Source organism: Numida meleagris, chromosome 6, assembly GCF_002078875.1.
Source record: "Numida meleagris isolate 19003 breed g44 Domestic line chromosome 6, NumMel1.0, whole genome shotgun sequence".
NCBI lineage: Eukaryota > Metazoa > Chordata > Aves > Galliformes > Numididae > Numida > Numida meleagris.
The window spans coordinates 778,444-801,225 of NC_034414.1; the positions used below are offsets into that span (position 1 = coordinate 778,444).

Below are 22,782 nucleotides of genomic sequence, written 5' to 3' on the forward strand. Positions count from 1 at the left end.
CTGAAAAATAAAGCAGAGTGGAAAACGACTTGTGTTGTGACAATGAACAATTTCTATTGTGAATAACAAGGAAATTCAGACAACAAGAATTTTAGAGAGCATGACTCATCATAGAAACACTGGTAGAATGAAGAGGCAAAAATGTCTTGCAATGTGTTGATGGTATTGTTTATAATAATACTTTTCTTGGGATTTTTTTCCCCACGAAGTGGGTAGATACGAATAAAGAAGAGTAAGTGCTTACTTAGCTACCTACCAACAGAGCCTGGTAAGGCAATAATAAATCACATATTCACTGTCAGCAGTAACAAGCATCTCGGTTTAAAACGCGAGTTTGACCTTTTATGCGTTTACAAGAAAACGCTATCATTCATTTCAAATGTAGAAACTGTATTATTGTGGCAAATGCTGGCTTGTTATCCCACTCAGACAGATGGCCGAAGCCGAGCTGAGTGTTGTGACCCAGTGGTGAGTGGTTTGGAACACACTAGCCAACGGTGACCGCCTTATCGGACAGCTGTGTTGCTGTATTCTTCAGGTAACAGTTTCTTCTTGTGAACTTAGTTATTTTTCTCAGAATACTCAGTATCCAATATTTCAAGAAAAATTACTGTGATTTTGACATTTGATGTATCAACTGCCTGGAAGTCTGTCTTTATTTTGGTTTTCTTTCTTCAGCCAGTGAATGCCAGGCGTTTTCATTTCATCTGAGAAGTCAGGTGAGTAGCTAGGATGCTAGGTGGTTCTCTCTTTTCTTCATACTTCATTTCAAGTAAATCGGTCCTCTTGTATTTTTTTTTTGTGATATCTGCTTGTTTCAAGCCTGTAACAAGTGGAGAGGGTGTAATTTATTTTTGGAACAAATGAGTTAAGTGCTGAAAAGGTACTTAGTTGGTGATTGTTATTCTTCTGGAATATGGAGCGTGGCGAGTGATGGACTGTTTTGGCTAGGGCTGTGGTCCCAGCTGTGGCAGTAGGAATTGTCAATCTACTTCCCTTCTGTACCTCCCAAAGTAAACTTCTGTGATAGTAATTTATTGTCTGAAAAGCTCAGTTTTGAGTGGAAAGTCCTCCAGCAGACACATTTCACTGCTAAAATATTCATATGCAATATGGGCACAGTATTGGGAAAGTGTATATAGTTTCCAAGTTATTTTTTCTTTTGCTCGTACCTTGCTTTCGTTTTGTTTTCTGTTCTGAAAAGAATACCCTTGGCTTGGTTTTTTGCACATCAGGAATTGTATTCTTCCTGTTAAGTTAAAGAGTTGACTTAAGTAGGATTCTTTTCCCTTCTTTTGGATTACCATTAAGTAGCATTTTCCTTTTAGGACTGTCTCTGAACCATCCCTGGTGTGTGCCTTGCAAATGGCAAAGTGCAGTTGGTTCTGTGTTCCGTAGTGGTCATGCATTGTAATGCATGTGGTAGCAGCATGTCTTTCCATGCTTGGTTTGCTGTGCTGGATGACACGATAGCTTTCTTCATGCCTTCCAATCATGCTGTGTTTGACTTTTAAGAGCATTTAATTTGTGAAGAGGGCAGTACAGCAAACGTGCACTAAAGAGTACTGTGAAATGCTTAGCTCGGTACATTACCCTGCTGTATTTGAATGACTGCCACTTCAAGAAAAATTCCTTGAGACATCAAGGGAAAAATGCTAGTATGCTCCAAGAGTAGCATATACAAGAGAGGTGTAATAGTACAATTGCCACTTGTGCGAGTGTGTTGGTATTCAGAAAAAGCGCGAAACAGAGGGTTGAATGAAAGGCCTACATTTTCCTCAGAAGATTGATGTGAGATTGGTATTTTATTATCAGTGAACGTGATGTTAAGATGTTCAGGTGGAGGCAGAGAAGATGGTCCTAATCAGTAGAGGGTGGAAGAAAGGTGGATAAACAGGACTAGGGGTTAAAGGAAATAACCTTATGTGTGATCGTTCTTTTGGGAATAATGGGCTTCTTGCTTTTAGAAGAGATTTGCATTATCCGTTGGAAAACAATGGTGAAAAGACCTTATTTGTTCCAGCTAATGACAGCTGTTAGTATCATGCCTTGTCCATCAAGTGTGGGCAGGTTGAGACCAGGTTTGTCTGGGCTGAAAGGCGAATGATGGAAAGGAGAGAGGCCACTGATGGAGAACTCACACCCAGGATAGAAAGGTGCTTGGTGTAGTATTTCATGTACTATATTCCAAATTAATGTGTCTTGGATAATTTTGACTATTTGCTGAAGTCCTCTTTGAGATCGATGCAGGATTGCAAGAGGACAAAATGCTTTGTGAGAGATGAGCATCATCAAGAACTGCATGAAAGTATTGAGGTTAGTAGCAGGAAATAAAAATCGTAAGTTGAAAGGAACACGTGATTTTTTTAGAACACAGCAAAGCTCTTGCCTTTCAAAAACCAAGAAATCAGAAGTTACAAGCTTTCTCTGTAGTTCCAGTATTTTGCATATTTTTAAGCTAGTTCCAATTTATGACTGCCATATTTGAGTTTAAATTTCCTATTATTTTTCCAGTGTCATTTTGTTTTTGTCATACAGTTAAAGAAAAGTAATTGGTACCAGGTATAGTGGAGTAAATTTTCCTGGATGCAAGATGTAATCGTAAGCAGAATTGCAGATGACTTCAGTCATAGTGAAATGAAGTGCTTAGAAGACATTTATTAGGAGGTAACTTGTCAGTGCGAAGTGTTGCATTAAAAAAAATAATAAGGAAGATGAACTTTCTGTATTTGTGTAACTGCCTTAGAGCAAGCTAGTTGTAAAAATGAGGGCTGTGAAGTTTTTGTTTGGTGCTATCTCTATGTCATTGAAAAGCCGTATGGTTTCTAAAATGTACAGTCACAAACCGATTGTAAAATTCCCAAGGGGAACTCTGATGGGGCTATCATAACTTAACGTGGAATGGTGAGTCACTGCAGGAATTCATCTAAGAAATTTCCTGAATTTATATGACCACGAGGGTAAAATTGTAATTGATTAAAAACTACTAGACGACAGGGAGAGAGATGATGAAAAACGAAGCATCTTGCTTCTGTTTCTGGCATGAAAAATGAATGAAGAATACTTATTATACATTATCTCCTTCTATGATCGAGTGACCCACCTGGTGGATGAGGGAAAGGCTGTTGACGTGGTCTACCTAGACTTCAGCAAAGCCTTTGACACTGTCTCCCACAGTATTCTCGGAGGAGAAGCTGGCAGCCCGTGGCTTGGACAGGTCCACTCTTTGCAGGGTAAGGAGCTGGCTGGAGGGCCGGGCCCAGAGAGTGGTGGTGAATGGAGTTAAATCCAGCTGGCGACCGGTCACAAGTGGTGTTCCGCAGGGGTCAGTGCTGGGGCCTGTCCTCTTCAGTATCTTTACTGATGACCTGGATGAGGGCATTGAGAGCACCCTCTGTAAGTTTGCAGACGACACCAAGCTGGCAGGAAGTGTCGATCTGCCTGGGGGTGGCGAGGCCCTACAGAGAGATCTGGACAGGCTGGATCTCTGGGCCGAAGCCAACGGGATGAGGTTCAACAAGACCAAGTGCTGGGTCCTGCACTTTGGCCGCAGCAACTACAGGCTTGGGGCAGAGTGGCTGGAAGGTTGTGTGCAGGAAACAGACCTGGGGGTATTGGTTGATGCTCTGCTGAGCATGAGCCGGCAGTGTGCCCAGGAAGGCCAATGGCATCCTGGCTTGTATCAGAAACATTGTTGCCAGTAGGAGTAGGGAAATCATTCTCCATCTGTGCTCAGCACTGGTGAGGCCGCACCTCGAGTCCTGTGCCCAGTTTTGGGCCCCTCACTGCAAGAAAGACATTGAGGCCCTGGAGTGTGTTCAGAGGAGGGCGACGAAGCTGGTGAGGAGAATGGAGCACAGGCCTTATGAGGAGCGGCTGGGGGAGCTGGGATTGTTCAGCCTGGAGAAGAGGAGGCACAGGGGAGACCTTATCGCTCTCTATAACTACCTGAAGGGAGGTTGTAGTGAGCTGGTGGTCGGCCTCTTCTCTCTTGTAACTAGTGACAGGACGAGGGGAATGGCTTCAAGTTGCGCCAGGGGAGGTTTAGGCTGGACATTAGGAAATACTACTTCTTAGAAAGAGTGGTCAGACGCTGGAATGGGCTGTCCAGGGAGGTGGTTGAGTCACTGTCCCTGGAGGTGTTCAAGAAACATTTAGATCTAGCATTGAGAGACAATGGTTTAGTGGGGTTGTTAGTGGTAGGTGGACGGTTGGACTGGATGATTTTGTAGGTCTTCTCCAACCTAGCTAATTCTATGATTATACTGCTTTATGTATGTATCTAATATGAAATGGTGTGCTACAGAGAGTGACTTCAGATCTGGTCAGTGCTCCAAAGTAGTTGTGTTAGTAATAAAAACAATTCAATTGGCAATCTTGATGTGATTTCTTTTTTTAGGTTCTAGATGCAAAATGTTGCTAGATTATAAGGCATCTTTTTAGCTTCTAGCTTTCTAGTTTAGATGTATAAACCTCCCCTTTTCCAAGACAATCCGTAGAAGGTCTAGAAGGTCTTTTTTACCTTAACATTATGTCAAGATGTACTTAATTTAGCCGTAACCAGGTCAGCTCGGATGCCAAAAATGCTTTGTCCTAGTCCGTTAATGCTGGTGATGCATTGTTTAATCTAGTACTGTGTATTGAGTCCTGCAGTCACTTCCACTTGAATCAGAGCTGTATCCTCTTTTATGCTGTGGTCCCAGTTTAAAGATCATGTTACAGTTGTCAGCTGTTGCTTAAAGGTTCGGTTTTTTACTTCTCGTTTTTGTTTTTAAAGAAAGAGCAATATAATTTCTCCTGGCTAACAGGGAATGTCCTGATTGACTGGAGACTAGCAAATGTGATTCCCATCTTCAAGAAGGGCCGGGAAGATGCTCCTGGTAGCTACAGACTCACCAGTCTCACCTCGGTGCCAGGGAGGGTTATGGAACAGATAATCTCAGGATACATTGTGGATCAGTTAAAGGTCAACCAGGGGATCAGGCCCAGTCCACATGGGTTTGTGAATGGTAGATCCTGTTTGACAAACCTGATTTTGTTCTAAGACAAGGTGACCCGCTTAGCGGATGAAGGCAAGGCTGTTGATGTGATCTACCTGGACTTCAGTAAAACCTTTGACACTGTCCACAGCATCCTTGTGGAGAAGCTGGCTGCCCACGGTTTGGATGGGCATACGCCCTGCTGGGTGAAACACTGGCTGGATGGCCGGGCCCAGAGAGTTGTGGTCAGTGGAGTTAAATCCAGCTGGTGGCCAGTCACGAGCGGTGTCCCCCAGGGCTCGGTGCTGGGGCCTCTCCTATTCAACATCATGGTCCATGATCTTGATGAGGGGATTGGGTGCACCCTCAATAAGTCTGCAGATGACAGCAAGTTGGGAGGGAGTGTTGATCTGCCGGAGGGTAGAAAGGCACTACAGAAGGACCTGGACAGACTGCATCGATGGGCCGAGGTAAACTGTGTGAGTTTCAAGTGTCGGGTCCTGCACTTTGGTCACAACAACCCCAGGCAGCCCTGCAGGCTTGGGGAGGAGTGGCTGGAAAGCTGCCTGACAGAAAGGGACCTTGGTGTGCTGACAGTTGGCTGAATACGAGCCAGCAGCGTGCCCAGGTGGCCAAGAAGGCCAATGGCATCCTGGCTTGGTGCCTCAGTACAGAAAGGGCATGGAGGTGCTGGAGCAGGTCCAGCGAAGGGCAACAAGGCTTGTGAAGGGCTTGGAGAATATGCCCTACTAGGAGAGACTAAAGGAACTGGGGCTGTTTAATCTGGGGAAGAGGAGGATGAGGGGAGACCTCACTGCTCTCTTCAAATACCTGAAAGGTGATTGCAGTGAGAGCAGGGCTGGTCTCTTCTCAGTGGTGACAGGACAATGGGAAATGGCCTCAAGTTGTGCCAGGGCTGGTTTAGGTTGGAGATCATGGAAAAACTTCTTTCCAGAAAGGGTTGTTAAGCACTGGAACAGGCTCCCCAGGGAGGTGGTTGAGTCACCATCCCTGAATGTGTTTAAAAACCGTTTGGATGTGGTGATCGGGGACATGATTTAGTGGTGGGTTGTTAGAGCAGTATGGTTAGGCTGCGGTTGGACTTGATGATCTTGAAGGTCCTTTTCAACCTGAGCAATTCTATGATTCTATGATTCTAATCCTATGTTTATTCACAGTGAATCCTTGCATGTATTCTTAGCTGAAGCTTTTAAATGCTGTCACAATATTGAGAGCTTGTCACTTGCGTCATGGTACAGTGATTCTTATCTTCTCTCTTTTCTTCTCCTTTCCCCTGCCAGTAGTAATTTTTTGCTTCTGTATAAGATCTTCTCTATGGTTCATTAATATTCAACATGTATAAGGGGTTTACCAAGCTTCAAGTTAATCAAATTTTAACTAAGTGAAAGCAGAGCACATGTTTGTGAGGAAAGGGTGAGATTGTTAAGCAGAGAAACAGCTAAGTATTCTTAACTGACATGAGCTGCAAGATCTTCAAAAATTATTTTTAGAGGGGAAAAATAGCAGCATTAAAAGCAGCATTTGAATCTTGCATGAATAACTAAATTGTCTGGATATATACTTGCCAAAAAAACATATCTCTACCTTCATGTGCTCTGATATTCCAAGTTGATAAACAACAGATATAGTGAGACGTGTTAGGGAGAGAAAAGGCACAAAGGCTCAAATCTGTGCAATACATCCTAGAGTACACCAAAGAACAATTCAGTGTTTGGAAAAGGAAGAGGTAATAAGCAAGTTGATAAGCCCATCAGTGGAAAAAGGATGTGTTCTGGAACTTCACATTACTTGTAACTTTGTTCCAGACTTGTTACAGAATACCTGAATAGCTGCTTATTTCTAGTACTTCCGATGCCTTCCTTGACTCTTGGTAATATCAGAAGTCCCCTTCAGTAAAGGCAATGCTTAGGTTTTTAAAAACTCAAGTGGTAAATTTCTAGCTTATGATATCAAATAAGAGCATTTAGTTGTGGTTTTTTTGTTTATTGTTTAAAAAAAAACAACAACAACCAAAAAACAAGCCAGATGATATTACTCGTTGATTTTTCCAAGAGGAATTATGACATAAATTAGGTTGTTTTTAATGCACTCCAAAATGACACTGTAGACTGTTGTGACCACATATTTTAAGTTGCATAAACTCATGCAAGAGATTTGCATGCAGTACGCAAGGTGATTTTAATGGTTATAGTTTAGTACAGTGCAGAAAACCCACAACAAATGGACTCCTCCTTTGAGAAGGAGAGGCTCCCTGAAGCTGATGGATAGCGATTAAGAAATGTTTTTGGTAGTTTGACTTGGATGTGTGTAAATATTTTCAAAACGTAGCTGAATTCTTCTCTGTAGTTGTGTTGTTTTTAATCATAGAATCATAGAATTAGCTAGGTTGGAAAAGAGCTACAAGATCACCTAGTCCAACCATCCACTTACCACCAATAACCCCACTAAACCATGTCTCTCAACGCTAGATCTAAACATTTCTTGAGCGTTCTCTCAACGCTAGATCTAAACGTTTCTTAATCCCATGCATTTTTTCTTTTTCACTTCTGTGAATGCCTGGGGGTAAGGCATGGGGTAAGATGATGGGATCATTTATGTAGTAGGGGGATTACATCCCCGGTCCCTGCTGTTTTGCTCAAAAGGTGTGATGCTATTGCTCTTGCTTCACCAAGAGAGGCGTCTTGCATGCTGCTGGCATTTTTTAGTGCACAAAGACTTTGGAAAGTGAGCATACAATGGCAACTGTAATCCTTAGTCACAAATGAGGAGGCAGAATCAGGTTAAGGCTTCATTATGCTAAACCGGATCTTGCTTGATGAGGTTTCTTTTGACAGCTTCTTCGGGTGCTTCTGGAAGGGAAAAGGACTTGTTAGAGTTCAGAGTTTTTGTGTGAATCTCAAGTCTGGCCTCAACCGCCGGACTGTAAAGTCTGCGTAGTAAAGCTTTAAGGGCTATTTAGTTGTAGTCATTAGCTGCATTAATTCTGAGAAATCAAATCAAATGCCAGTATTTTACAATTGCCTTTTAAGAAGGCAAATATTTGCTCTCCTATCTTTGTGTTAACAGTCCCGAAGAAAACATGCAGTACTATACAGTATCGATGGGGAATAAAATAAGAAATTCAGGTGTTTTAGATTATTTTGTCTGAGTTCTTGTGATCTGATTTTTTTCCAAGTCCAGCTGACTAGAATAAGGTAGTAGTATTTCAATGGTCTGTAAACTTCTATTTTTTTCTGATAACTTTTTATCACAGCTGCTGATGCAATTTAATAGTGGTTGTTAGTTTCATAAATAGTCAGTTTTATTGTTATGAGATTTCTATAAAGATCAAGGGATTTCCTTAAAGCTTTTTATTCCAGAAGCAGTTCTTGGAAAACATAAATAAAAGTTTGTGCGTTTTTTCATACTGGTCTTCATTGCCTTTGAATTTCTCATTTTATTTTAAGGAACTTTGTGGTTGAATCTCCTTTTAAGAGGGTACAAAATTTCCCTTAAAAGGTACTTTGGAATGTGTGATTAAAAAAAAAAACATTGTGAAGATGAATTCTGTGTAATTTAATTTTCTTCATGAGTAGTTTTTAGAAAGTGTTTCATGTCCAAAAATAATTTGAGGTGAAAAAAAGGTCCGTAATTTATATTGGAGGAAATGGAGAACCTGTTGTAGTTTAGTTTAGCGTGCATGAAGTGTAATTCCTGCCCCAACCCTGGCAGCAGAGGTCAGTTAAGTCAACTGAGTGGAGAGAGTTGTGAGAATTCAGAGATGTAGAAATCGGGAAAGGTACTTTTTTTAGTCTCGTATCTGCATGGATTAAAATACGCTGGTATTAAACAATAACCTTCTTTGCCCCTAAACTTTGGTATGTTTTTCCTAGGCTATAGAACTATAGATACTTTCTTAGTTATTTGAAAAGCAATTGTATTCAAAATGGAAGCATAGTCGTGCAACCTCTGAAAGTGAAGAGGCAGCTATTTCTTGTCAACAAAGTAGCTCTTGACTTGTAAGCAGTTCAGTACTGCTGTTGTCAGCCTGAAGGAGTAAAGCCTGCGTGGGGCAGCTTCTGAAAACAGAACTGCTGCTTTATAGATCCAAAAGACAAAACACCGTTAAATTTTATCTCTCTTGCTTGTATTTCTCACTTTAGCAGGATTCATTGGCCCGGCTTGCCTTGCTCCAAGGTGGCTGACCATGTCCCAGCTTTCTGTTTCCTGGAAGAGCATCGGGAGCAAAGCTGCCTGGTCAGCCTGGTGGTCAAATGGACTCTACCTGCAGAAACCTCTCTGGAGCGGAGTCTGCAAAAGATGTAGAGCAGTCTTCCTTCTTTGCAAGCAGATGATTTTCCTCAGGTGTCCTCTTTGGTGAACGTGGCTGAGTTAGCCAGCCCTTTGAAGTTAGCTTATCTCTGCGTGAGGTTTGGTAGTAAGAGAGAGAAAGTCTTTTGTTGCTGGCTTTTTTTTTTTCTGGTGAAGTTTTGATGGTGGGAATATGAAATGTGCATTCCTGTCTGGGACCTTCGAGTTATGAGAGTCTTGTTCCAGGAATTGCATTGTTCAGTTTTCCTCAGTTTGTGCTGAATTTGTACCTGTGTCTGGTTTAGTCTGAGAGAATTCAGAGTTCCTTGAGTGTGCTTTCAAATTTAGTCCAGAAGTCTGTGTCTGGAATTACTGACAATTTTCTAGTTTTCATTTGTATACTGAAAACAAAATGAATGTGATATATGTGTGGGGTAGTAGATATTCCTCAGAAGCACAGAAATTGACATTGTTTATCAGAAGATGCAACTTAAGCCCTCAGAGTAAGTCACATCTGACAACTGAAAAGTGGTTGCAGTTAAGGCAGGTATCCCCTACTATTCTGTATTTAGCTAATGGATTACCTTGGTAACTGAAAAACGTACCCTTGTCCTCACAAACTGAGCCTGAAATCAGTGGTACTATCTTCAAAACTTAAATTTTCTGCAGTACTTAAGTTAGTCCCAGTCAGAATATATGTTCCTGTGCTGCCAACAAACCTTGATCTGTGGTGTAAAACTATGATATTGTCTTTTTTTAACACGATACATAAATCCATCAGCCTTCCTTTTATATAATCTTACAAAGCAGATGGTACTGATTGCTTCATATAGCCCTACGTCTTATATATCTTCGTATGGCTCGATATGAACAAGTTGAACGAAGCGGTGAAGCAAGTAGCTTTCCTCTACGTTCAGAATGAACCTGTGATTGACTGTACCAAACGATTGTTCTTGTATGGATAGGGGGTCCAAACCCACCCAAAAGTTTATTCTGAAGTGATTGCATATTTTGCGTGGAACTGCTAGTATCATAGAATCACCAAGGTTGGAGAAGACCTCCAATACCATCCAGTCCAACTCTCTACCAATCACCAATATTTCCCCATAAACCATGTCCCTAAGTACAACATCTAAATGTTTCTAGAACACCTCCAGGGATGGTGACTCAGTCACCTGCCTGGGCAGCCATTACCAGGTCTCCATTTTAGGCCCATTTCTCTTTAATGTTTTCATCAGTGACTTGGATTCAGGACTTGAAGGTATACTGAGTTTGCAGACTGCGCTAATCTGGGAGGAGCTGTTGATTCCTTCGGGGGAATCCCTTGCAGAGGGATTTCAGCAAATTGGGGGCTGAGCAATTGCCAACCATGGGGAGTTTAACGAGAGCAAGTGCCAGGTTCTGCACATGGGATGGGATAAACATTGGATACGTATGCAGACTGGAAGAAAAGAGGCCGGTGAGCAGCTCCACAGAAAGGGATCTCGTAGTTCTGACTGACAGCAAGTTGAATGTGAGCCAGCCAAAAGGGCCAACTGTATGGCCCCACCTTGAGCACTGGGTGCGGGTTTGGTGCCACAATAAAAGAAGGACGTAAAACTATGAGAGAGCACCCAGAGGAGGGCTACAAAGATGGTGAGGGGCCTGTAGGGCAAGACGTAGGAGGGATGGCTGAGGGCCCTACATCTGTTGCTCCCAGAGCGGAGGAGCTGAGGGGAGCCCTCATGGCGGCTGCAGCTCCTCACAGGGAGCGGAGGGCAGCGCTGAGCTCTGCTCTCTGGTGGCAGCAGCAGGACCTGAGGGAACGGCATGGAGCTGTGTCGGGGGATGGTCCTGTGGGGGTTAGGAAAAGGTTCTGCACCAGAGGGCAGTGTGGGCATGGCACTGATCTGCTGGAGTTCAAGGAGTGTTTAGACAGCGCTCTGACGTACGGTTTGGGCTTGGGTGCTCCTGTGTGGATGGAGCCAGGGGTTGGACTCGATGGTCTTCGTGGGTCCCTTTCAACTCAGGAAATTGTGTGTTTCTGTTACGGTTCTGTTATGAGGTAATGGTGTTCTCTTTTGTATTTCAGTGTTTCCTTGATATGACTTTTGGGGCCGGAGGTCATACTACAGCTCTTCTTGAGAAAGCCAGCGATATTACGATATATGCACTAGACAGGGACCCCGCAGCTCATAAAATAGCTCTGCAGCTTTCGGAATCTTACCCGTAAGTTGTCTTTTCCTGACTTAAATATGGTTGGTACTGTCGTACTGCCTACACAACTTTAAGTTTTCATAGTTTTTATATATAGTTCGTAATGCCTTTATGTAGGCATTACGTTGTGTACAGTATATACCTAATTAAGGAGGAGATCCAGTTCAATTCATTTGTGAATGTGTGCATGCAAGTCCTTCTGAGGTTTTTGGAGTAAACTGCATATTTTGTCCTCCGATAATTTTAATTTTGTTTCTAGTAGCCAGTTACAAAGTTTATATTTCAATAAGAATTCATGTGCTCTGCTTCCTTTGAGATGACCCTCATAGCAGAATCATGCTAAAGTAATTACTTCGTGATAAATATTTCACAAAAAAATGGGATCGTATACCTTGAAATAATGTAATTTAAGTACAGATCACTGAATATTTTTTTAATAAAATATATTGCAATTCAGTATTATGTCTGTCTTATCGACTTTCAGATACTACTGAACAATTGAATAAGCCGCTGTTTCCTTGTAAAGATTATTTAGCTCATGCTTCAATTTTCCTGTTAAGTAGTACTGAATTTGTGAAATGAAGAGAGGCTAAATGCTAACTTTTAAGGTTTTTTTTAATTAAACAAAGGTCTCGTTTCTTTATTTTATTCAAGAAACAGCTGAATGCATGGGTATATTCATGTACAAGTATGCAGTGTGTAGAGATGAATGTACTTTTCACAAAGTGCCATGTCTTGTTTACATTTCACCAATAAATGAAAATATGCGGATAGAAAACTAAATGATACAGAAAAATTGAAATGTAAGATTAGGGAAAGTAGTAAGGAGCGGACGTTTACTGTCATGCTGAAAATGTAACAGTATTTATTTCAAAAGAACTTGTCCATAAGGAAAAGGAAATCTTTCCAATATGAAGAGAAATGATAGAAGTGGGTAAAAAACTTGGTTGTTAATCATATCTGCCCATATAGAAAGGAGTTCTAAGCAATACTATTGAAGCAATGCAGCAGGTATTCCTCACCTTTTCTGAAAGAGGCTGGTTGGACTGTGCGTTCCTTTCTTCCTGTGTGTTTGTCAGAGGTCAGAGGAGGAATTCGAAGATGTGACAAGCATAGCTGGTTTTCTAGCAATCTTGCTTTATAAACTTCTAAATATATTTCCCCAAACATTCAATTGTTTGCGGGCTTAAATGATGTGCGGTGTGTACTTAAAAATTTCTGGAATTCTTCATTCAACTGTTACTTTTCTGTTATGGCAAAATGCTGGTTTTGACAGAATAGCGTGGAGATTACACGCAAGGAAGAGTCTTTTTTCTGTTAAACGAAGCCTGCAACTAATTTCTACCAGACATCATAGGAGTTGAAAAGCCTTCTCTAATCAGGCTCCTTTTTTGTTTTGTCACAGAAAAAAAAAAGTCTGGATTAAAGCTTATTTTCTGTCTAAGAGTTTTCAGAAACATCTACGCTACACAACATCATATAATATTAAACAGTCCTCTGACTCAGTATATTCTTATAAGTATCCTGTGCAGACTTGGTGAGAAGGAAGTTTATTTTACAGATTAAGATATTTTACAAGCGCTGGATATTGTTCTGCCGGTGATTGACATTGTTCACTCTCTATTTTCAAGATGAGCTCTGTTCAGTATATTGCTGCAGCTGACATAATTTGCTGTGGTATTATAATTAAGTAGTTGTTTGAGTTCCTGCTTGTTGTTTTGTAAACTCATATCAACCCGGTCGCTCGGACTCCAGGCATAAAGTTATCCACCTTCCAAAATGCGAGTTATCCTTAGAAGGAAGTGGACTCTAAAGTGAATGTTCAACTGTTGTTGAGGTCTTAATGACTGAAAGAAGACTCCATGACACTTGAATGTGTGATGAGACTGGGCTGTATTCTTACATGTTTTCCGTCACCTTTCGTCTTTCCCACTGGAGAGAACAGGTGGGTGGTATTTACAGAATGTAAATACATCTTTCTTATGGTAGTTAATGTTGACAAATAAATTAGCCCTCTTAAAATAAAGAAGGTTCCTATCTGGAATATGTTCTTTATATAAATTTGCTTTCCCTGGGACGTCAGCTGTGCAATGATTTAAAAGGGAATAGGAGGAGTAATAAGTATATTATAAACAAATAAAAGTTTGCCAGGGTCTGCCTACGGATAGGTTGGAAGCATGTTACAAGATTCAGCGCTTTGATAAATCAATTTTCTTTTGTTATACATTAAAAGAAGGTTGAATTTTTTTAAATTATTTATTTTCTATTCTATATTTTAAATTATGCATTTTATATATTTTATTGATAAAATTCTTTTAAGGGGATTAATTGAAATGTGTGTTGGTAGCGGTGACCAGAGAATTCATCCAGCTGAAATCTTTATCTGTTCAGGTTTACTGTCAATTAATATAGTTCCCTCGTTTGGTTCACCGGGCAGGCACAGAAATAGCTTTGCTATCAGAAAAATGGTAATAGCAGCATGCAGCTGCAAGCTGAGGGAAACGTAGGGCTGTCCCTTTTGTAAGCAGCGCAGGCATAGGTGTAACAGAAGACCTGCAATGCAGAAGTATAAACTTGTACATTGTTTATCTAATTTGGGGTTGTTTTTAAGCTCTGTTTAATGTCGCTGTTTTGGGAGAGGTTTTTTGACTTACTGAAGTGCTTCAATTTCTTGGGAGATGATAGCACAAGAGGAGAAAAAAAAGGCCGTTATGCAACTGTAACTGGTAAAATCAGATTTTCACGATGTCTGAAATGGAATGCATTGGACAAATCGAAAGTCATACATCAACTGAATTTTCTGTTGCCATTTTCTTTGTACTTAAACCGGAATATCATACTTGTTTCATCATTTAATTGAGGATGTTAGTATATTCCAGCATATTAACTACATGATGGGTCTTTAGTCTTGTAGCTTTTGCAATAATGCATCCTACCATAAAAAAAAAAATTAATTATAAATATTCCGAGTTAATTGCTGTTACTAACTCTGGCTAGGCAATGTCACAAATCTTAGTAAAATCACGTAGTTTCAACTGTTACTCTTTGCATTTCAGCTTTGTAAATATCCTGTATCTTCTGTCATTCAGTTACAAGATTATTAAACCTCAAACTGCAGAAATGCGCCCAAAGATACGGTTGGAAGACGTAACTATTGCTAAATTAGGGGATTTTTCTAATTCATAACTAATAAATGAAGTCCCCCTTGTACTTTGCTGAAAGGTAGCTGAAGTAAGTCACAGAATGAGAACACTGGAAAAATATATTTGATGTTTGTGTTTTAAATGCGTCTCAGCTTCTTGGTAGTGATTTTGTCAGAATTAGAATCCAAAGAGGGTAGATTTCCCACTGCAATAGTCGCATTCATTTACCTTCTCTGTTTATTATTTTCATTTTTTTTTAAGGCCTGTAGTGCTGCTTTAATAAGGAGAAAATGGGTCAGGGCCTGTTAGATATTCAGTGTGTGGGTGGGAATCCTTTGACGTTCTTTCTGGGGAAGCCTCTAACTTGGGATTTGCTGCCGAGAATCCAGGAGAACAAGATAAAATTTAGTTGGTAGCAATATATATTACAAGTAAACCCTTTCACAGCCACTGAAAGAGAGAAGATAGAGAGGTGGCTGGAATCTAGCAATTAACCCATATCGTTGCAAGCTTTGAAGTATGAGCAACGTACGCAGAGGAGACAATATGCCCCAAACGTGGAGACAAATCATATACAATTCCGTGTATAATTAAGCTATAATATATTTTACTGTAGTTCTGAAGTAATTTTGATGTGCTTGTGCTTCTGGGTTTTACTTTCATTGTTTCACTAAGTTTACAGATCAGGCACGATAGAATCATCAACTCTATTTTCTATGTTGTGGGCAAAACAGAATATGTTAAGTTCTCGGGGAAACAGAACTTTTATTTGCAATAAATTTAAGTACTCTCAACTTACAGCTGATTCTCTAATATACCCTTGCTCTTGTCATTACGCATTATTTTTATAGACTATTTCACTTTTGACCGTAGCGCCAGTTATGCAGGAAAGTACAATTAACAGTTTGTAAGCGAGGCATCTTTATTATAGTTATGCTATAACGATGTATAAGCAAAATAATTAGTTATCAGTAGCTTTAATTCTTTCTGAAGAATTGTCCATGTATGTCAACATCTGGCTGTCTCAAAGCAATAGAGATAAATCAGTTGTCTTAACTAAGAGATGGAAAATGCCACCGAGAGAGCTAGAAAACCCTTCATATTTGAATAGTGCTTTTCTGCCATTTAGCTTGTTCCCTAAAACGTTTGTTTGGATAACAAAACTATATACGTTTCCTTATAGAAGCGTAATGAACCAAAATTCAGTCTCTTACTGCTGAAGCTGCCCAGGTTTCAGAATGACTGGAAACCTCTATTTGCTTTCATGTCTATAATCTGATCGTTCAGTGCATTGTGTTCTTGGCTTACAATTGGGCCCAGTTCAAAGGTACCTTGCAGCGTGAATGTTTTGAAGCAGTCTAATTTTAGAAGTAGTTCTTTATTCTCTTTTTATTCTTTGAATTGTTTTATACCTTGTTTCTTTAGGGCTTTCTTAAAACCGTGTCAGTTTCAGTGTCAGTCGTCCAATTACAGGTATTTTTCTACCGGTGTCACATCACTGCAGGTAAATCTGCAGTGTGTCCACTCCTTAATTTTTCTTTCCTCCCAGACATCATGATTGTGTTTTAAATCATTGTATGGTCTGCAGAATCTTTACCAAGTACAAACAACGGTCTGATCATTCAGGTAGTCCGGAAAGTGTTCTATTGCATTAGTACTGTGGTGATAGATAAACTCCTTCTCTGAAGCGCTAGTGGAAAAATAATGTTACTGCAAATCTTGCACCCGGAACTGGACAGTGGTATTGTCTTGTACCATGGTAGAAATAAAACAAAACTAATATAAGGAGCCAGCTGAGCTAAAATAGAGGAATCCTGCTTTTTGAGAGAAAAAACAGTTTTCCCTCTTCCTGTGAATATTCTCTATAATTGAGCAAAGGAGGAAAACAGGTTGCCCGACTGAAAGGGAAATTTCTTGTCGTGAAGAGAGTTCTTTCTTTTTCCCCTCTTGGTGCTACTGATTAGTTAATGTGCCTGTTCTCCAATCTGTTCATTGTAAGCTTAACAAGGACAGTGTCGCTTTATTTTTGGGTGCACAATGCCCAGTAGTAAGTGATAATGAAAAAGAGAAGTGGGGAACTCTTTTCCTGGCAGCTTTGGCGTATAGAAATTCATCTTGGGGAGATTTTTTTATGACTGTTTCCATAAGAAGCACGTAGTCTAGATTTTAAATGTTCATTACTATTTATGTGTGTGTTTCTGGTTTCTGTGCTCAGCGCCAAGTTCTTATATAACTGACAGTGTTAACTCTAGCCATGGTAGACGCTACTGAATTGTTTTCTTAATTTACCCAACATTCCTATGGTAATTTTCTAAATTGTTATTGCAGTCATATACTCACGGTGAACAACAATATATCTCTGCCAAGCAATTGTGAAAGACAAGTTTATTGTCTTCATTAGGGATCTTAGATCAGGGAGCTGAAATGGAGTGACTAATGCAATGCAATGATAAGACCAATTCATTAATATGTTGTTGGTTATTTCCTGGCTAAATCAAGAGATAATGGGAACAAATGCCGATTCTTCTTCACCAAGGCTATGTTCTTAATCAGTCTCTCAGTAGAATAACTTTTTGTTTGCTGCGAGTATAAAGAGTTTGTAGAACTTGTAACTATTTATATCTGAAACTGTATATTAAAACAATAGCATGAATGTAAACGTACACCGAGCAACTTAAAGGGCTTGTGTGCCTGCACCACTGTCCCCAGTTACCATCACCTGTTGTTACGAGTACCTGCTGAGAAACACAAGCAAAAAGATGGGAAATCCAAATTATACTGTAAAAACATACCATAGAAAATATGTACAATATAAAACGTAGTATATTTACCTCGAGGGGAACAAAGGTGTGTTAAATGTGTTTTTGTAGAGCCGAAGTGCAGTGTAGAGCGCAGAAGGACTTCTTCTCACGCTGCAGCACAGACAGCTCAAAGAAGAGGCAGGGCTGGGGAATCCTCAGCCACGCTCAGCTTGTTTACACATTGTTGACTGGCTCAAGAAAAAAAAGCCAATTGGTTTGAGAGACTCATGTAAGTATGTGTAAGAAAGAATCTATCTGTTTATTTTGTGTAGTGACATTAAAAAAAAGATGAAAAACCTTTTTGTCTGTGCTGGTTTAGCAGGTAAGATGATGCCAACGTATGGCTTGCAAAGATGGAATGAGATGGATGCAAGCGTTTATCTAAATATCTTAATATCTTCACCCTGCAATTTCAGTAATGTCTTTATCTTGCTCACTTGGAAGTGTATTTATCCGTAGCCTTTAAGAAACAAAGATACTACTTTACTGTTTTTATGGAGGGCATAGAGATCCTAAGGGAAAACAAGTTTGTTTTAGACTAGGCAAATGCAGTTGAGGGAACTTCAGATGCTTGTTTTTCTGGAACGTGTTCTTGTCCAGCAGGCTGTATTAAGCATACTTTTTATTGTGACTCCTTGGCTAGATTCAGCTTCCAGCATGTTTATCTTTCTCCTCAGAAGAGGTACGTATGAACTGACATGTTGCAACTTAAGTGGTTGCACATGAGACAATGTGTGCTGCCGCTACATCCATATGGGAAAATCCAAATGAGATCCTAAACTATGTTGTTATAATTTTTATTTATTTATTCTACGTGCCCATGTTGTTGATGTGGGTCTTCAGACAGGGACTTAGTTGCAATAGAAGGAGTTGTTAACTATTTTATGTATGGGAAGCCGGAAAACAGCTCTTCCTTATGTAGTTAATGAGTCCAGGAAAGACTGCACTTAAAATTGACTGAAATGGGTTTACATGTATGTTTGGGAGGCTGGAACATAGCTTTTTATGCCCAAGGTGTAGGATGTTAAGGATTGATGAATGTACCAACATCTCGTATCTCTATCACAGAATTCTTTTAGCAGTGGATCATCCCAGAATTTTATTACTGAATGACAAGGAGAAGCTCTCTATCTCCTGCATTTAAACACTATACATTTATCAAAATTGCTTCAGAGCTCCAGTTTTTCTGCCTCAGTTGCAACCAAATACTGTCCTGATCTGACTCCCAGCTAACTTGCAAGATCTGTCTAGCTCCTGCATTGAGGTGGGATGGCTACAGGCCATTTCCAACATTAGTAGCTGAGTTTAAATTTCATACACTGGTTATATAAAAGGTAGGTCCTCATTCGCACTGTTTACATCTTAAAGGAATAAGGCATCTTAAAAAAAAAACAGCTATTCGCAAATGCTATATAAAATGGCACTAGTTTTGAGGCCTGTAGTTCTGTTGATGTTGCAGAATGTAAGCTCCAGTGGAAACAGAAATGTTTGGAGAACGCTTGGATAATGTTCAATCTATTGCAATTCATTCTATTTACTAGATTGTTTTAAGCTTTTTTCTTGTAAAATATGTTTATTTCTTTTAGGTGGGCAAAACTATCTGATGATTATATTATTATGATTCTCGTAGTCTTATAGTAAATTTGGAATTCTGTCTTTCATACATAATATCTGATGTGCCAGTGCTAGACATGGTGATTTCCAGTCACATAAGTGAGGACGGCCCCTTTATATCTTCCTGATTTAGGAAAAACAAGTTCATGCCACTATTTAATCTGAGTAGTCTTGGGAGAAACAGAATCTTTGTTTTAATTCGGTAGGAAGATCTTGGGAAAGATGTTGGGCAATTTGAAGCTCCAAAAAACGTTTCTAACTATCAAGTTTAAAAGAATGAACTGCTTTATTCAACTGCTTTACTCACATGTGTTTTTCTATTAGTGTTATCGAATCATTTTACATTTCAGTATTAAGCAGAAATTACAGTTCTGTGAATAACTGATATTTATCAATGTGGATTTCAGTTTTGATTTAGGCAATTTCTCCAACAATGTCACAATCATTTCCATTGGAAGATTTCTTAAGAAGTCATCTAATCCCACCTCCTTCTTCAAGTTAGCTATACGAAGAATTTTTAGACTGTAAATTGCAATCTAATATGGGTGGGTCTATTTCTCTCTACTTCTAAGGCATAATAGGATTTCAAAATACATTCACTTTCTGATCCCATTGTGCTATGGTATTGTAATAGTAAAATAAAAAATTTCTTACCAAAATTCTCAAGTAGGCAGTAGTAAGTATTTGAAAGAGATTGTATCCCATATGGCAGTGTTTTATCTTGATTTATGTTGTTTACAGAATTTAAATTAAAACTGAGAGTTGCTTCATACTGTCATCTCCCTCAGAGCTCTTGCTAATGGATTCACATCCGAAATGTACAGGAAGGGTTTGGGTTTCAGCGATTCATTCGTGATCTTTCTTTATCGCTTTTCATACTCTCTGTTCTTGATACTGCTAGGTCATGGCAGTCAACATGAACATCTGCAGATGAACATGATTCATGGTAAACATATTTAGACAGTGCAAGCATAGGCCAAGCAGCCTTTACTTCTCGCCTTAGGAACTACAGCTTTTTGACCGCAAATAGCAATCAAGAAACCAAGAAACATACTGCTGAATGTCAGTTTTCTTGCGTCGCGGTTTCTCTTTGGTGTTTCTAGGAATAATACGAAATTCTAACTGCTCCTTCAGAGGGCAAGGGTCTTTATTTCGTAAGTTAGGAGGGATAAGGCTCTTGTGGGGGGGAAAAAAAATACATAAAGAGAGGGAAGTATTAGTTAAGGACACAGAGCTGGGTGTGGGTGGTGTGAGTTTATTTCCACTACAAAAAATCCAGATGTTTATTTTTTAAAGATATTAAATGTATCAGATAGCTTGACTTCATATGAAGTACAATGCCACGTGTTAGTTTAGACAGCAATCGTTTCAGACATCCATTATATTGTTCCTCTTAATTCATTTATATCAGCGTGATTTAAAATTGCTCAGAACATTTTTAAAGTTTAATGCTACTGCTTTCACATACAGAGTGTTTCTGAGGACACTTCTGCACAGCTTAGTTTGAGTTGTAGTTTTTCCTGAAAGCAACAAATGTCTTTCCCTCCCCCCCTCCGACTTTTTTTAAATAAAGTAAATCATTATGATGCTGAAATATATTTTGAGCTTGCATGGTCCATAAAGAAGACACTGACTTTTCCATTAAAGCAGTTTTCCATCTTCTTGGTTTTGATCAGAAGGTTTCTTACTGATGTTAGAAGATATAGCATATTTTTATATTACTTTTGTAACGAGTGCATGTAAAACATTTTGTTTCTTTAACAAAATTCTAATTTTTAATTAGAAATTCTGATTTTCAATTTTGACATTTTATATAAAAAACATACTGAAAAGTATTTTAATAGACATTTAAAGCATTTTATTTAAACAATTCTGTATTAGTCATGCTTTCTTTAGAGTAGCAAGCCAGTTTGGTGCTTATTAAGATATTTTCTCACAAAGAAAACTGATGGGATAAGTATTCTGTTAGTTTTTAATTAAAGTAATTATTTTGATAGCAGCAAAAGAGAGAGAGGAAGGGAATTGAACATAGTGTCTGATCTGAAGTTTTGTGCACCTGGTAGCTAGTTGTCTACAGGTCTTTTTATCACATTGAGAGGATGATATCTTCATATTTATCAGCAGCAGTACGTTAGCTTGCTAATTGTCGAGAGCTGTATAATTTGTTTGGGTTTATTCCTATTTATAATAGGAAGACTTGAAGCACTCTCTACAAAACAAGAAAATGAACTGTATGGAAAAACACAAAACTATATGTCGTTGGTATACAGTTCATAATTTTTTTAGTGTAGAAGATAGCAGCATTTTCTTACGAAGCTGGAGATAATATGAATGTATGGACAAAATGGCACTTGCCACCTATTAATCGCTCTTGCCTTTCTCTTAGTATTTAAGCTAAACGTGTCACTTATTACATAACAACAGCAAAAAATCCGATAGTCTGAGATTCAGGATTTTATTTCTTCACATTTAAGAAAAAGGAAAACATAACTAAATGAAAATATTTAATATACTTTTGTATCAGTATTGAGCTTTGCAGTTAACAAAGTGTGAAGTATATGTGGGAAGTTATCAGGAGTTGGAATTATTTCTCCGATTGAGTCATTGTGCTTCAAAAACTATTATTCTTACTAGGATCATGTGTATATGTGACATGGACTGTAAAAATGAATTACTTCTGAGATTGACTACGTAATTCCATTTTTTTCTTGCCATAATAATAAACATCATTTGCATTTTAATTTGATTGTAGCCTTTGTGACTCAGCTGTACCAAGTGTTGTGCGGAATATTCAAGGGCCTGAAAGTAAAATCAGATATTTAATTGGTTGCTTTGTATTTGGTTGCCATAGAAGGTACAGCAACTTAGCTTGATCAAGCAGTAAAGATTTGGATGAAGAGATTTCAGAGAATTTCTGTTAAAAACCTTGGAGAAGCAAACATAAGATGAATGGAAGTTACCTGTGGCTTTGTCACTGCTGTACGTTGCAAGTGTTTGAGACCAATGTTGACTGGTAAATGGCCTTAACTCTTGGTGCACAGGGATTTCTCAAAAATACCAAAAATGTCATGTCTCAACAGCAAAGCAACTTGTCTTATTAGTATTGTTTACTACACAGTATTCCATTGACCGTGAGAAGTTGGAGGTTTCTGAAATGTAGATTTTTAAACTCGAGTTCAGGAAAAGAGAACTAAATTCTTTCTGATAATTAGCCATTCATCTTTAAGGGGATCACTGCTCTCCTGCTTCCACCTTCACTTGGTTTGAAGCAGCCTGGGGAGGGAAAGAAGAGAATAAGAAGCACTCCCTTTCCCTAAAACAGGAGAGAACGTTTTTTTGCCTTTGTCAAATGAAGTGGATCTTAGCACTTGAGATGCACAATATTAAGAAATGATCTTCTGTAGCTTTGAACAATGTTTAATCCAAAAACTAATAATATACAAAATTATACTAGTACCTTTAAACCTTCTGGGGAAAAAAAGTATTGCAACAGGTTGGGATGTGTAATCTGTTACTTTTTCAACTAGTAAGACCAAAAAGATGTGTTCTGTCAGTTTGTGAAACTTTGCGCTTCAGGAAAATGCAGTTCCGTTAGAGGGAATTGAGGAAGCATCAAGGATGCAGGCTCTGAGAGTATAAAGGGCAACTTCTTAAGACTGCATTTAGACAACCCTTTTAGATTTCCCTTTTCTAACCTATATCTGAACTAGATTCCCTTCTCACGTGGGTCAGGGCTTA

At 39.2% G+C, this 22,782-nt stretch overlaps 1 protein-coding gene across 1 annotated transcript in view; it reads left to right on the forward strand.

Moving 5' to 3' along the window:
- Positions 502–22,782, forward strand: part of METTL15 (methyltransferase like 15) — a gene marked incomplete at its 5' end in the record, with an annotated part of 64,819 nt that continues 42,538 nt past the window's right edge. Inside the window, 3 exons of the mRNA XM_021402005.1 lie at positions 502–538; positions 679–719; positions 11,362–11,498. Coding sequence (XP_021257680.1) covers positions 502–538; positions 679–719; positions 11,362–11,498 — 215 coding nt within the window. The remainder of the gene's footprint in view (positions 539–678; positions 720–11,361; positions 11,499–22,782) is intronic.